Genomic DNA, 15633 nt, shown 5'->3' with positions numbered 1-15633 from the left:
TACAGTCTACATCACTACAGTCTACATCACTACAGTCTGCATCACTACAGTATGCATCACTACAGTCTGCATCACTACAGTCTACATCACTACAGTCTACATCACTACAGTCTACATCACTACAGTCTGTCTCACTACAGTCTACATCACTACAGTCTACATCACTACAGTCTACATCACTACAGTCTGTCTCACTACAGTATGCATCACTACAGTCTGCATCACTACAGTCTACATCACTACAGTCTACATCACTACAGTCTACATCACTACAGTCTGTCTCACTACAGTCTACATCACTACAGTCTACATCACTACAGTCTACATCACTACAGTCTACATCACTACAGTCTACATCACTACAGTCTGCATCACTACAGTCTACATCACTACAGTATGTATCACTACAGTCTACATCACTACAGTCTACATCACTACAGTCTGTCTCACTACAGTGTACATCACTACAGTCTACATCACTACAGTCTACATCACTACAGTCTGTCTCACTACAGTCTACATCACTAGTCTACATCACTACAGTCTACATCACTACAGTCTGTCTCACTACAGTCTGCATCACTAGTCTACATCACTACAGTCTACATCACTACAGTCTACATCACTACAGTCTGCATCACTACAGTCTACATCACTACAGTCTGTCTCACTACAGTCTACATGACTATAGTCTACATCACTACAGTCTGTCTCACTACAGTCTGTCTCACTACAGTCTACATCACTACAGTCTACATCACTACAGTCTACATCACTACAGTCTGTCTCACTACAGTCTGCATCACTAGTCTACATCACTACAGTCTGCATCACTACAGTCTGCACCACTACAGTCTGCATCACTAGTCTACATCACTACAGTCTACATCACTACAGTCTGCATCACTACAGTCTACATCACTAGTGTATCACTACAGTCTACATCACTACAGTCTACATCACTACAGTCTGTCTCACTACAGTCTACATCACTACAGTCTGTCTCACTACAGTCTACATCACTACAGTCTACATCACTACAGTCTGCATCACTACAGTCTGTCTCACTACAGTCTACATCAGAGGTTCCCAAACTTTTTTGAACCAAGGCACCCCTGAATCATTCCTCCTTCTCCAAGGCACCCCAACTCTTCAAAGAGTTAAAAATGTTTATAGACCTTATACTAAAAACAAATCATGATGAATTTAATTTTAATGATTGATGAATAATATTGGTATATGGTTATAACAGCATGTATATATATATATATAAACTGGAGTTTAAAGGACCCTGTGTGTGTTAAACTCTAAGACAGACATATGTACTAGAGAGCAAGACACTCAAAGTGCGGCCCATGGGCTAATGCCGGCCCTCTGAACCGTTTCTGGCTGCCCGTGATGTGTCATATTAACACATTGAGTGCCACGCCCCTTTGACCATATATGGGCTAGAGTGCCAGTAAGAAAGTCAATGGGAGGTCGGGGAAATTTGCGAAGGCTTAAACTATATCTTAAATTATGGCTATGGGTCTAAAACACCCCTCGCTTATCAATGACTTGCTTGCAGTCAACATGTACGAAACGGATTGTTTTTTCATTGGTACATTTCCGTTTTATACCGTTTTGAATAAGAGTATAGTTTTGGAGAGTTCTAGTAATTCCAGAGAAATTCCGCGATAATAGCTCTTTAGTGGAATACACAAAACAGTTCTAATTTTTCGGCTGATTTATGAATCGTTTTCAAATAAACGCTAGATTATCGATAGTATATGTGTACTTATGCACGCTAGAGAAGCAGGATGAAAAATCGATTATCCATGACCTGGTCAGTGCTAACGTCATACACACACACACACACACACACACGCTGTGATGGCTGAGAAAAAAACATCTGATTAACCCAATACTGGTCAAATTGTCCTTCCCTCACATCAGATGTTCTGCAAAAAGATTCATCCAATTCCTGATCGCCATTCCAAATATTGATCGCGTTTATTGATCCAACGTTATAGTCCAAAACACATAATCGAAAGCTGCTCCCAGCCTCCCCAGTGAATGTGGTAACAGATACTGCTTGCCAGAGAAGGGAAAACCCCGGGCCGGACTTTTTTCTGATGCACATGCCCACCCAATCCAATCCAATGATGTGCCATACGATAGGCGGCGGTATTTGCCCTTTTCGAGCTCAGACCCATTTCCAATGATAACGTCATGTAACATGTAGCATGTAACCGAAGGCTGAAATAAACACCCTTGAATTGCAGCTACGGACTCAGGCTCATTCATTGGACACGCGTGTCGGACAGATCTCCCTGCCCAAGCCCTCTCAGCGGCTTTTTACTTGTCACTTTAAAATAGTCGCGTTACATTGTCAACAGAAGCGCTATGGATCCCATAATAGCGCTTCGCTGGACTTGCTCATAGAACGATGGACCACTCAGCCACGTTGGATGTAAACCGTGAGTAAAGGAAAACACACAACGGAATGAATGACAGCGCGGCAGCGCACGGCAGCGCAACAGGTCAGTCATTCATACTGTGTTTACGGAATGAAGTGGATCGCTCTTTTACGCACATCAAGTGGCGGACGTGGATAATGGATTATTGACGCATTTATTTCTGTTGCTCGACTACTCAGTCAATATTTGATTGCTTTCATGAATGGAAAGTAGCGAAGCTGGATGTCAACATGAGCAAATCAAATGTCGGGGAATTAAATGCTGGTTCAGATGCACGTGAATTAAATGCAGGTTCAGATGCACGTGAATTAAATGCTGGTTCAGATGCACGTGAATTAAATGCTGGTTCAGATGCACGTGAATTAAATGCAGGTTCAAATGTCATTGGAGCTGATGATGCAGTTGTTAAAAGAAAACGGAAATTCACTGAAAAGGCCTTGGTGAATGAAATTGATAAACATCAGACAGCCCGCCATGCAAAAGTGAATAAAATAAAGGGTGTCATCACTGCTTTGAAGGAGCTCATGGTGAATAATAATTTATAATTATAATTTAGGACCTGCTCCGAGGTCATCAATTGGCACACATGCGATGCATGCATGCAATTCGTATCTGCGATTAACCCATCCCGTCGTCCTTCCCCCCCAAGGGCAGCCGGGAGCAGACAGGCGCAACGTGAGCCGCGCCAGGGGACCAATCCAAGTGCTCCTGTCCGTCTTCGTCAAGGACGCCACAGCGTTAGCGATCTTGTTGTTGTGCATGTTTTTCCATTGGGTTTATCTTATCGGGGGGGAAACCCTTGCGAGCACGGGGAGAACATGCAAACTCCACACAGAAAGGCCTGGGAGATACCCCACCTGGGTAACTGGCATCATGGAAACCTGGTCCCCAAGCGGGATTCGAACCCTGGACCTTCTTGCTGAGGCGACAGTGTTAACCACTACACCACCGTGCCGCGTGAATGATGATCATGCTTTACAGGTGCAAACTCAGCTGGCTATTTTGATACAGTTGCATGACGACACAATTTCACTGCATAATTCACTCATGACTTTGGTATCTCAGGAGGAGCAGCATAAACAAAATGCATGGTTTGCAAGCATCAACCAATATAACAAAGGATTTATAGAGGATGTGGAACAATGGCTCTCTGAAAATGACAGACTGGCCTCAAAACATGCAACAAGGGACATGGAGACTCATGACGAGGAGTCTAAAGATCCTCCAGGCTTGGGGTTGGATGAGCTACAGCTTAACAAAATGTCCTCAGACATGGAGCAGGATGTCGTGTCTGAAAAAATGCAGGATGGAATTCTGCCAAGTGACAGCATCTCAAATGTTGGAAAAAGAGGACATGGTTCACAATCTAGGTCCTCCATGATTTCAAGGGCCTCTACGTCTTCCAGTGTCAAAGCAGAAGCCAAAATGGCTGCTCTCCTTACGCGTCAACGGTTGCTTAAGCACAAACAAGATCTCGATCAGCAGGAGGAGGAAATAAGGAAAAGGAAAGAGCAATTTGAACTTGAAGTGGAGATAGCAGCCTCACAGGCTATGATGGATGTATTTAGAACCTCAAGAAGCAATGCGAGTGGGAACACATCTAAAAAACCTGAGGATAAACGCTGTTTCCATTTGAGCAGCATGGAGAGAGGAGCCCATGCTGTTCTCAATATTGATGTGGATTTATTTGTGCCTCGTGGCCGAGGAGGAGTTGATCATATACTCGCATCCAATTCTCATTCCACTAGGCCAAATGAAAGAGAAAATATTGTGGATGTTGGATCTCGAATAGTCCACCAGAGACCACCCAGGCTGCTTGGGATGGCTCCTAATATGACGACTGGTGTCTCAACACCTCAGTTTGTGGCTGGTACACATGCTCATGTGCCAATCACAGATGAAAGTAATAACTTGTTGTCCATAATGGCAAGACAAAACGAAATCACAGCTATGCTGGTGCAACAGCAGAATGTCTCGTCTTTGCCAAACAGAGAGATCCAAGTGTTTGAGGGAGATCCTCTTCAGTACCATGCTTTTATGAGAACCTTTGAGTACAACATTGAAGAAAGGACAAGTGATGTAAGAGACTGTCTGCACTTCTTGGCACAGTACACCAGGGGGCAACCACGGGAGCTAGTTAAAAGCTGTCAACAAATGCCTGCAGACAGAGGATATTACAAGGCAAAGGCTTTGTTGGAGGAACACTTTGGAAATGAGCAAAAGATTGCTGCAGCTTATTTGGACAAGGCCCTCTCTTGGCCAACGGTTAAGGTAGAAGATGTCAAAGCACTACAAACTTATGGTCTCTTTTTGAGAGGATGTTGTAACGCAATGGAGTACATACAGTACATGTCTGAGCTCAACATGCCTGCAAACATGACAGTAATAAAAAAGTTACCGTACAAACTAAGAGACAAATGGAGGACGGTGGCTTGTGATATTCAAGAGAGACGTCATAATAGAGCTACTTTTCCTGACATTGTGGATTTCATTGAGCACCAGGTGAAAATTATATCTGATCCTGTATTTGGTAATATATAGGATATTCCAATCACAGTGCGAAGCAATGACTGCAGCAAAAACAGCCAACAGCGTCAATACAACAGAGGAAGTAGTTTTGCAACTACAGTCACTTCTGTGGAGGGAAAGGACTATATGCAAAAGGAAGGAGGCTCACTGGATGAAAAGACCTGCCTGTGTTGTGAGGGTGAACATCTACTGGAGTTGTGCCCGCTACTAGAAAAGAGGGCACATGAGGACAAGATTGCCTTCCTGAGAGAACACAGAATCTGTTTTGGCTGTTTGTGCAGAGGGCACATAAGTAAGGACTGCAGGAGGCGACTGTCATGTAAAGTATGTGGATACAGACATCCTAGCATGCTTCACATTTACCCGAAGGACAAGGAGGCAGAGAGAAAAAGGACAGTGGCAGCTGATACTGACACGGCAGTGGGCAGTGCTCTGATAGCGGTGCAAACTAGTGGTCTCACTGGGGCCGGTGAGCAGGACTGCAAACTCCCCATAGTGCCAGTCAAGGTCAAGTCTAAAAAGGGCCATACCATTGTGGAAACCTATGCTTTTTTGGACCAAGTAAGCTCAGGATCATTCTGCACAACAAACCTGATGAATAGACTGAATATCTCAGGAAGAGCAACTGAAATTCTCCTACATACTATGGGCCAGGAAAAAGTTGTGGGATGTTGCATTGTGTCAGACTTGGAGATAGCGGGCTTGGACAGTGGCCTCTACTATGACTTGCCAGACGTCTTCACACAGAAGAAAATGCCTGTCAGCAGGAGCAATATACCACGGCAGCAAGATTTGTGCAGATGGCCATACTTGCATGGGGTACATCTACCTGAAATTGATGGAGACATTGAACTTTTGATTGGCTTGAACGTACCTAGAGCTCTGGAGCCAGTAAAGGTAATTCCAAGTGAGGATGGAGGGCTGTATGCTGTTCAGACCAGGTTGGGATGGACTGTTAATGGGTCATTGTCTGGAGGGGCAGACTGTGAACAACCTAGTGTTACTGCTAACCATATCTCAGTCGTGAAATTGGATGAACTGTGGGAGCAGCAGTTTCAAATTGACTTCCCTCAGTGCAGCCATGACAAACAGCTGGGTCCATCAAGAGAGGATCGACAGTTAATGGAAATGGTTGAAAACACTGTTAAGCTTGTGGATGGTGAATACACCATTGGTTTACCTCTAAAGAACGGGGATGTGTGCATGCCTGACATTGTGAAGCCTAAGACGGAGACAAAAGATGTATGAACAGGGAATGGAAAAGGCAAATAAAGTGAAGATCCTTATGGAGCCTTATTCCAATCACATTCGAAAGCAACGGAAAGAGATCAAAGCTAATATGGAAGAAAACAAGATGAAGGAGAAACAAGACTTAAGTAAAGGTCAAAGCACCCCAACCCTGGAACAAGCTGGAGTGGAACACATCAAAATGGAGATATATCTTCAAAGGGAGAAGATGCTATCCGTCTTAGAGGACATGAAGAAAGAGAGTAACGCTATGGTTGAGGAAAAGGAAAGGCTGGACATGATCAAGTCGGAACTGCAAAAGGAGTCAGACAACAACGATAATGTCCTCGGTGAGATAAGAAGAGAGAAGGAGGACCTGAGGGAATTGTCCGTCAAGGTTCAAAATGATCTGCAGAACAGCATCAGCATTGCAATGAGAGAAAAACAACATCTAAAGAGAATGAAACCTGACACAGTGACAATGACGGAAGACATGAAGAATGAACGGAAGCAAAAGCTCATGGGGAAGAAACAACAATTTGAAAAGATCAAGAAGGACTTGGAACGAGAAAAAGAAGAACTTGATAGAATGAACAGGATGACAAGTGAAGAGACACTCGAATTAGAGTTCATAAAGTCTAACACCCAGAAACAACTTGGCATAATAAAACAGGAGGAAAAGGATTTGGAAAAGGACAGGAATGTAAGAAGTGGAACAGAATCGAGCGCAACTTCATGTCTGGAGACATCGTACGCATCATGGACGACTCTGCACCCTGCAACTCTTGGATCATGGGGAGAGTTGTTGAGGCTATTTGAGATAAGAGAGGACTCGTTCGACAAGTGAAGATCAAGACCAGGACAAGCTGTATGGACAGGCCTGTCACAAAGATTTATCTCCTTCAGGAGGCTGACCAGACCTGACGTGACTTGACTTTGGACATGACGTTCAGTGTGGTAGTACTAAGATCACACTGTCTAGGCTTAGAAAGTTCTAGTATCTCTGGCCTAGGGACACTTGACATATTCAACGGCATTGACATTGAACTTTTTTCTTGTCTTCAAGAACAAAAGACATTGGACCGTTCATCTTGGTTGTGGTTTGTTTGCACGTGTTACACATTGGGTTTTTCTGCTGTAATTATTATGTAGTAATAATTAGGGGCCGGCTTGTGGGAGCAGGGAGGTGTAGGTCATTTTGTCAATGGTGGTGGTGGGTGTGTCTGTCTGGAGGTGTGGGAAGAAGGGTAATTAATATCACCTGTGTCTGGGAACCACTCAGTGTTTGTTTGTTACAGAGAGAGGGTGAGGCAGGGTGCCTATATTTCTGTTGACCGCATTACGTTACCCAGTTACCATTGAAATCATATAACATCTGCAAGAGCATGTAACCGAAGGCTGAAATAAACACCCTTGAATTGCAGCTACGGACTCAGGCTCATTCATTGGACTCGCGTGTCGGACAGATCTCCCTGCCCAAGCCCTCTCAGCGGCTTTTTACTTGTCACTTTAAAATAGTCGCGTTACAATTTCATTCAAAGGATCCGAACCGATTGAAGTTTATGGATACCATGACTTGTCCAAATTTATATAACTATTGGACATCTATATTTGATATATATATATATATGTAATATTTGGAACCAAAATTGACCCTTCCCCTATAATCGCAATCTTTGGAGTGGCACCAGAGGATATGCCTATTCACATAAAACACTCGAAAATCATTGCTTTTTCTACCCTAATTGCTAGGCGTTTAATACTTATGATGTGGAAGCAGGAGGCCTCTCCCACACATGTCCAATGGACCAGAGAGGTATTGGGGTTCCTGCACTTGGAAAAGATGAGATGCACCTTAGGAGGCTCTACGGATAGATTCTATAAGACATGGCAACCTTTTTTGACGTATATGGAGAATGAAAGGATGTGTACACTTCCATAGTTGACTCTATGAGACTATGTTGAGACCTCGGGGGAAGTTGAAGATGTGAATGTGTTTTTGTTTTGTTACGTTTGCATTTTACTTATTTCTGTTAGTCTAGTGTTTGTCTAATGTGAGTCTGAGTTGAACCTGGGAGGGGGGGGTGGGCTGGTGGGAGGGAACTGGTGGGAGGGAGTGCGGGTGGGGGGGGGGAAGAACCAAAGTGGATGTCTCTTCGTTTGACACTGACCATATCCTGTATGTATCCATGCTGGTTGAAAATGAAAATAAGATTATATAAAAAAATATATATTAAAAAAATACTGGTTGGCATCAGTATCTCACAGTATTATATATATATAATATTCCACATTCATCATTGCATCAAAACAACATTCCTTAGTAGATCGACTACCAGAGGAACAGCGGTTGCTAGGGTGACAAGATAGTCGGGAGTGCAGTAGCAGCAGTGGCGGCTGGTCCATAGAGGGTGCTAGGGCGCCGCCCCCCCCTGGTGGAAAGAAGAAGAAGAAAGAATTCTTTGCGCGTTCTATTCATCCCCCGGCCCTTAGCCCCCTCCACTCTCTTTTCATGGGCACTATACTTCAGCTCCACCGTCAGTGCGCAACTCACAGGGCAAAATGCAACTAAATTTAATCCAATCAGCGCCGTCAAATACGATATCTGAGGGAGCTTTCCTCTAGCGCTCGAAGTAGTCACTCTATTGGCTAAGAGTGGCACGTGACATCACATCCAGAATCACCTCGAGGGTCTACCAGGAAAATACGCTCGGCTAGTAGTCGGAAATTGATAATAATCACAAGATACTGTACATTCAGACAGTGTTGGATCTAACTAAATGGATTTATATGGACACTTTTATGTTAAGTTCAAGCCTGGACCACAAAGCTTCTCGAAGTGTTAAGGCTATACTCGGTTGTTTAGCTGGTTCGGTAAGAACAACAACAACAAGAAGCTATATGGCTAGCTGGATGCAGTTATGTAAATGCGTATTTTGCTTTCCATCATGCCTGCTTTTTCAAACGACGGGGACAGATACAACATGCCCATGGACTGTTACTGGAGTAAAGGATATGAAACACTTATTTTGTTTTGTGGACAGCTGAATGTCAACTCTTCTGATGGTAAGTCATATGTTTAATTTACGCAAGCCAGCCTTGGCTCTTTTAACAATATGCAAAATATGCTGTACTCATACTGAAGTTATTCATATACTGAGAGAGCGAGAGAGAGAGAGAGAGAGAGAGAGAGAGAGAGAGACCTGAAGACTCTGGCAGGAGCACTCATTCAAGGGTACTATGACTATGCGTGCACCTCATGGTACCAAAGCACATCAAAGGCGCTTAAAACAAAATTACAAACATCACAAAACAAACTGGTCAGACTACTACTTGACCTGAACCCCAGAACCCACCTCACCCCTGCCCACTTTGACAACCTAGGATGGCTTAGAGTAGACGACAGAGTACAGCAACTTGCAATGGGCCTGGTCTTCAAGATACACTATACGACCGGGGTGCCCATGTACATGTCAAAATACTTCCCAAAGGTCAGTGAATACCACAACCACTACACCAGAGGAAGCTCAACAAATCATGTTAAACCCAGATTCGGCTCAAACAAGGGACTAAACACGTTTCGCAATTATGCCACAACAATGTGGAACGCCCTACCCAAAGCTGTAAAGGAATGTGAATCCCTGCCCACATTCAAAACCGCTCTTAAAGAGCACCTACGGGAGGCTGCAATTCGAAACTGGCCACCGTAAATGCCCAAAAACCCCACCACCTCCTAATAGACAGTCTCCTCCCCACCGCATGTATATATTCCCTCCCCGCCGTATGTATATTTCCCTCCCACCCACCCACCCCCTCCTAATGTACAGTCCCCTCCCCATCATATGTATATACTCTGTCAGGATCTAGGGGTAACAGTACTGTATATTTGAATACCGCTTATGTCACAAATGTATCAGTACTAAATACCTATATGTCCCTATGCCATAAATGTCATGTATGTTGTGTATGTCATAAATGTCTATATGAAATGAAAATGGGGGACCCTGATGGAAACAAGACAAACGTCTTTCTCAGGTCTGCATCCCCTTAACAATTGTATGTATTGAGCCGTACTGTATTGTACCCATTCTGCAATCTGTTAAATAAAGTTTTCATTCATTCATTCATTCATTCAGAGAGAGAGAGAGAGAGAGAGAGAGAGAGAGAGAGAGAGAGAGAGCTACAGCCTCTTCTGAAGCTGAAGGGAGAGGGAGACCATGAGGTAGAGAGATTTAATTTTTTATTTTTTTTAATTTTATTAGGGATCCCCATTAGCTGGTGCCATAGCAACCAGCTAGTCTTCCTGGGGTCCACACACAAAAAACATAAAAAAACAATTATTATTGCAAAAACAAAATTATTAAAAGTCAGTACACACAATGCATAATGAACTACTGTAACAATTAAGATAGCTAAAATTACATTAGTGTAAAACAAAACAAAAAAATTACTTTACAATTTAAAAAACAATTTAAGATTCTTTTAAAAAGTGAATCTACTGTAAATGCAGCAGAGGTATTGAGGCAGGATATTCCAAAGAGTTAATGCTCTAAAAATTAAATATCTCCTTAAAGCGTTGGTTTTAGGACCTGGCAATTCAAGCTGCCCACTACTGGAACCTCTAGTGTAATGCTCGTGCACAGTATTACTAAAAACAATCTGATTATGTATAGAAACAGGAGTTTTACTGCTCATGACCAACTTGAACATCACAAGTATATTAAAAGACAATCTATTTTCAACGTCAGCTAGAGATAGCTAGCGGTTACCATGTACATGTCAAAATACTTCCCAAAGGTCAGTGAATACCACAACCACAGAGGGAGCTCCACAAATCATGTTAAACCCAGATTCTGCCCAAACAAGGGACTAAACACGTTTCGCAATTATGCCACATCAATGTGGAACGCCCTACCCACAGCTGTAAAGGAATGTGAATCACTACCCACCTTCAAAACCGCTCTCAAAGAGCACCTACGGGAGGCTGCAATTCTAAACTGGCCCCTGTAAATGTCTAAACCCAACCCCCTCCAATGTACAGTTCCCCCCCCCCCCCACCTACCCAACCCCCTCCAATGTACAGTTCCCTCCCCCCCCAGCCCACCTACCCAATCCCCTCCAATGTACAGTTCCCCCCCCCCCCACCCCACCTACTCAACCCCCTCCCCACCCCACCTAGCCAACCTCCTCCAATGTAGTTTCTTCCCCCTCAAATGTATATACTCTCAAATGGATATAATGTATATACTCTCTTCTTAGAAACTCTGTTTCCAATGCCAGGGTCTATATGACAGGCGTTGTACTCTTAAACAGTACTGTATATTTGTAGATCTGGTATGTCATAAATGTCTGGATGTAACAGTACTGTCTATCTGTATGTCATGTATGTTATGATGAATTGAAAATGGGGCACCCTAATGTAAACAAGACAAAAGTCTTTTTCTGGTCTGCATCCTCTTAACAATTGTGTGTATTGAGCCGTATTATATTGTACCCATTCTGCAATCTGTTAATAAAATGTTCAATCAATCAATCAATCAATAACAGACAGGCATCGGCTAACAGACCGAGAACCACCGAGCGGGTATCAAGAGAGATAGAATCTATTAATCTAGTTTTTTATCCCTCTAAAGACCCTTCAATTAATTTCATGCTGTACGAGAACCTTGGTTTATGCAAAATAAACATCCTCCTTTCTGATATCAGACGACGATTCCAGTACCTTTTTGTCCGGATGCATTAACGGGGTGAAACAGTGTTACAGAATTCCACTGAACGATTGCCTCAACAACAACAAATAAACACAACGCAGAGACTTCACGGAAGGTGATAACCATCAACGAGGAGGCTGTAAACACTGATTTCTATCACTACAGTCTGCATCACTAGTCTACATCAATACAGTCTGCATCACTACAGTATGCATCACTACAGTTATCCCATAGTTCCCTGGGATGTTAAGCTAAGAAGTCTGCTAAGAAGGATATATTATTTATTATTATTATTATTTGATTTCATTGTGTTTTTAGCCCTTAGTTGCACTTTTGTTGCAACCCCAGTTATCCCATTAGTTCCCCCAAACTTAGGTCTGTTATGTTAAGCTAAGAAATCTGAAACTCAGCAACATATCATAAACAGACAAACAAACAAACAAACAAAGCAAGCCTCACGTTGTTGAGTTCCCCCTGGTTTCCGTAGAGCGCGTGGTACCTCCGGTACTTGCCCTGTCGGTATTTATTGCCGATGAAACGCCGCCTGTCATCACTGCAGCTGGACGAGGTCAGAGCCTCGCTGGGCGGGACGTTAGCCGCCCAGAACCCATTGGCCCGTTCGTTGCCTAGCAACAGGAACACCTGAAGGTAGGGTGAGGGCAGGGGAGAGCTGTCAGAAAATGGAAGACAGGATAGTTTGTGTGCGTGTGTGTTTGTGTGTTTGTGTACCTGTATGAGTTCCTCTGTCCAAACCTTTCTGTCCATTTTCAGACTGCGAACCTTGGAGATGTTGGGACCCAAGCCTCTGTGTTCTCCTGCACGCACGCACACACACACACACACACACACACACACACACACACACACACACACACACACACACACACACACACACACACACACACACACACACACACACACACACACACACACACACACACACACACACACACACACACACACACACACACACACACAGTTAGCATTTAAGAACTTCTCACTGAAACTAAAGCACTATTATCTAAACTGTAGGACTGTACCGAATGTAATTTTTTTTTTACATTCGAAGCTTCTATTGAAGTTTTCAATAGAATAAGGGCACGGTTGGTACGAAGGTGATGGGGTGACGTCTTGATGGAGTGCCAAGCGGATGCAGATAGGCTACATCATTTATGATAAATGTTGTATTTAAATGTTATACTATATATATACTATAATAGTATAATACTATAATATTAGTGTAGTGTAGCCTAATCTTTATCTGCAACTGTGAAGAAAAACCCCATTGGTTTAAACAGAATGAATAGACACATACAAATATATATATATATTTAAAAAGAAAAAGAAAAAATTTATTCTAATGTTGATTTAGAATTCGAATGTCAACTATTCGGTACAGCCCTACTAGACATAGCATTTCAGCACATCTCACTGAAACTAAAGCATGTATTATATGTTATACCTGCACAGCGATTGCAGACCACCACACAGAGATTGATGGCTGCCCACTCAGGCTTAGTAGCGCCACAGTCCGCACAGCAGACATTGCTCGGATTAGCCCATATCCGCTCCGCCACCTCGCTATTGGACAGTGCCTCACCAATGGAGTTGAGCATGGCCTCCACCCACCGCTCTTTTACCTTTTCGGTCTGCGCCAGGAAACTACGGACAGACACACATGGCCTGGTGTCAGCACAGACATCACTTATGTTAACCATGAGAGAGAGAGAGAGAGAGAGAGAGAGAGAGAGAGAGAGAGAGAGAGAGAGAGACAGAGACAGAGACAGAGAGACACAGAGAGAGACAGAGACAGAGAAAGAGAGAGAGAGGGAGAGAGAAAGAGAGAGACACCCAGAGAGAGAGGGAGAGAGAGAGAGAGAGAGAGAGAGAGAGAGAGAGAGAGAGAGCGCGAGAGAGAGAGAGAGAGAGAGAGAGTGAGTGAGTGGGTAAGGCGCATATGTGTGTACGTGTGTGTTTTTGGCTGAAAAGTAAGAATCATGAGCATCTACACAAACACACAGAAAACACATACACACTGCAGTATCTACAGTATCTTGGAACAACATGTCAACATAAAACGTTTAAGGCTTAGTCTGCACCTAGGTACACTGCACAACCAGTGTATTTCCAGAGTTATTATGTACTAGAGAGCAAGACACTCGTTCTCAAAGTGCGGCCCATGGGCTAATGCCGGCCCTCTGAAACATTTCTGGCTACCCGTGATGTGTCATTAAGGTGCAAATGCATGCGTTATAGTTGGTCCAGTTCCAAAACAGTTTTAAACCAACCTACAACATCACACAATACTTTGCTTTTAAGAAAGGTAAAACTGGGGTGGGCTAAGCTAAGTCAAGTTAGGAATGACAGCTTGTTGAAAGCTTGTTAAACTACTGGTTGGCATCAGTATCTCACAGTATTATATATATAATATTCCACATTCATCATTGGTTGCAGGTACGTTAGCTAGTGGTTTCAGTAATTCCTAAAATGATTCTGACAGCCCAATAGCCCGAAAACAAAACCCATTGCTTCAAAGTCTGGGTGTTCTGTATAGTCCAACAGCCTGTTGGTCCGAAAATACACTCTCCATGGAGTTTCTTCCCTTAATATCTTAGTCTATTTTGATGATGAAGATACTGTTTGCGAAATGCTCCCAAACTGCTTAGCTAGGTCATTCTCCTTGTAACAGAGATAATGAATAATACATCTATATGGATCACTGTTTAGCTAGCTCATTATCCATGTAACAAAGATAATCAATATATGTATGGACCAAACTGCTTAGCTAGCTCATTCTTCCTTTAACAAAGATAATAAATAATACATCTATATGGACCAAACAGTTTAGCTAGCTCATTCTCCTTGTAATAAAGATAATAAATAATACAACACACTGCAGCACCCACTCTCCACACTTTAGATCACCTAAACACACTTTATATTTATTGGTAAAGGATCTGCACTACAACTCGTACACCTTACTGTAAATTGTACCTCATCCCATTTCTGCTTTGCACTATATAGTATTGTATATTAGTACATTGCATAGTATATTGTATATTGTATGGTAACTCAGTTACTTCTATTCTGCATCGAACATTGTACATATGTCTATACTGAACACTGTGACTTCTATTTTTACTTCTATTTTACATGCTATACTATTTTATTTCATACTTATCTTGTCTAGCACAGTCTCTGGAGCATAACACTAAGAAGCATTTTGTATAAAAGTATTCTGTACTTCTGTATGACAACTATTAAAGAAACTTGAAACTTGAACTTGAACTATATGGACCAAACTGTTTAGCTAGCTCATTCTTCTTGTAACAAATACATAATACATCTAGCTGGCTCATTAACCTCGAAGGCTAATATATCCCTTCCTAGATAGCATGTGACGCACAACTTATATATAAGCTCGACATATACACATTTATCAAATCTGTAGCTCAAATAAAGCAATCTGATTGGTTCATATATGAACCATATACCATGGATACAACTTCTAATCACTTTGAACATTTCAGTATCACTCTGCATCTGGAAAAATAAGCTAGCCAGCTAGTGAGGGTAGCGTTAACATTCAATAACTGCTAGACCTCTGTAGTAGCACCACCTGGAGGAGTGGATTAAGTAGTGTTTGAAAAATAATCACCTGCTAAACATAAACAAAAAGTGACAACTGACCGTGCTTTAACACACAA

General features: G+C 42.7%; 1 protein-coding gene across 1 annotated transcript in view; it reads right to left on the bottom strand.

Annotated features, from left to right (window-relative positions):
* The window catches only part of arap1 (ArfGAP with RhoGAP domain, ankyrin repeat and PH domain 1), a 283086-nt gene that overhangs the window by 178672 nt on the left and 88781 nt on the right, over positions 1–15633 (bottom strand). The window contains 3 exon segments of the mRNA XM_084308436.1: positions 12386–12568; positions 12656–12741; positions 13389–13588. Coding sequence (XP_084164562.1) covers positions 12386–12568; positions 12656–12741; positions 13389–13588 — 469 coding nt within the window.

Source organism: Notolepis coatsorum (genome assembly GCF_963971535.1).
Source record: "Notolepis coatsorum genome assembly, chromosome: 1".
NCBI classification, from domain to species: Eukaryota; Metazoa; Chordata; class Actinopteri; order Aulopiformes; family Paralepididae; genus Notolepis; species Notolepis coatsorum.
The sequence above is the reverse complement of the archived record's forward strand: the minus strand, read 5'-3'. Positions and strand labels throughout refer to the sequence as shown.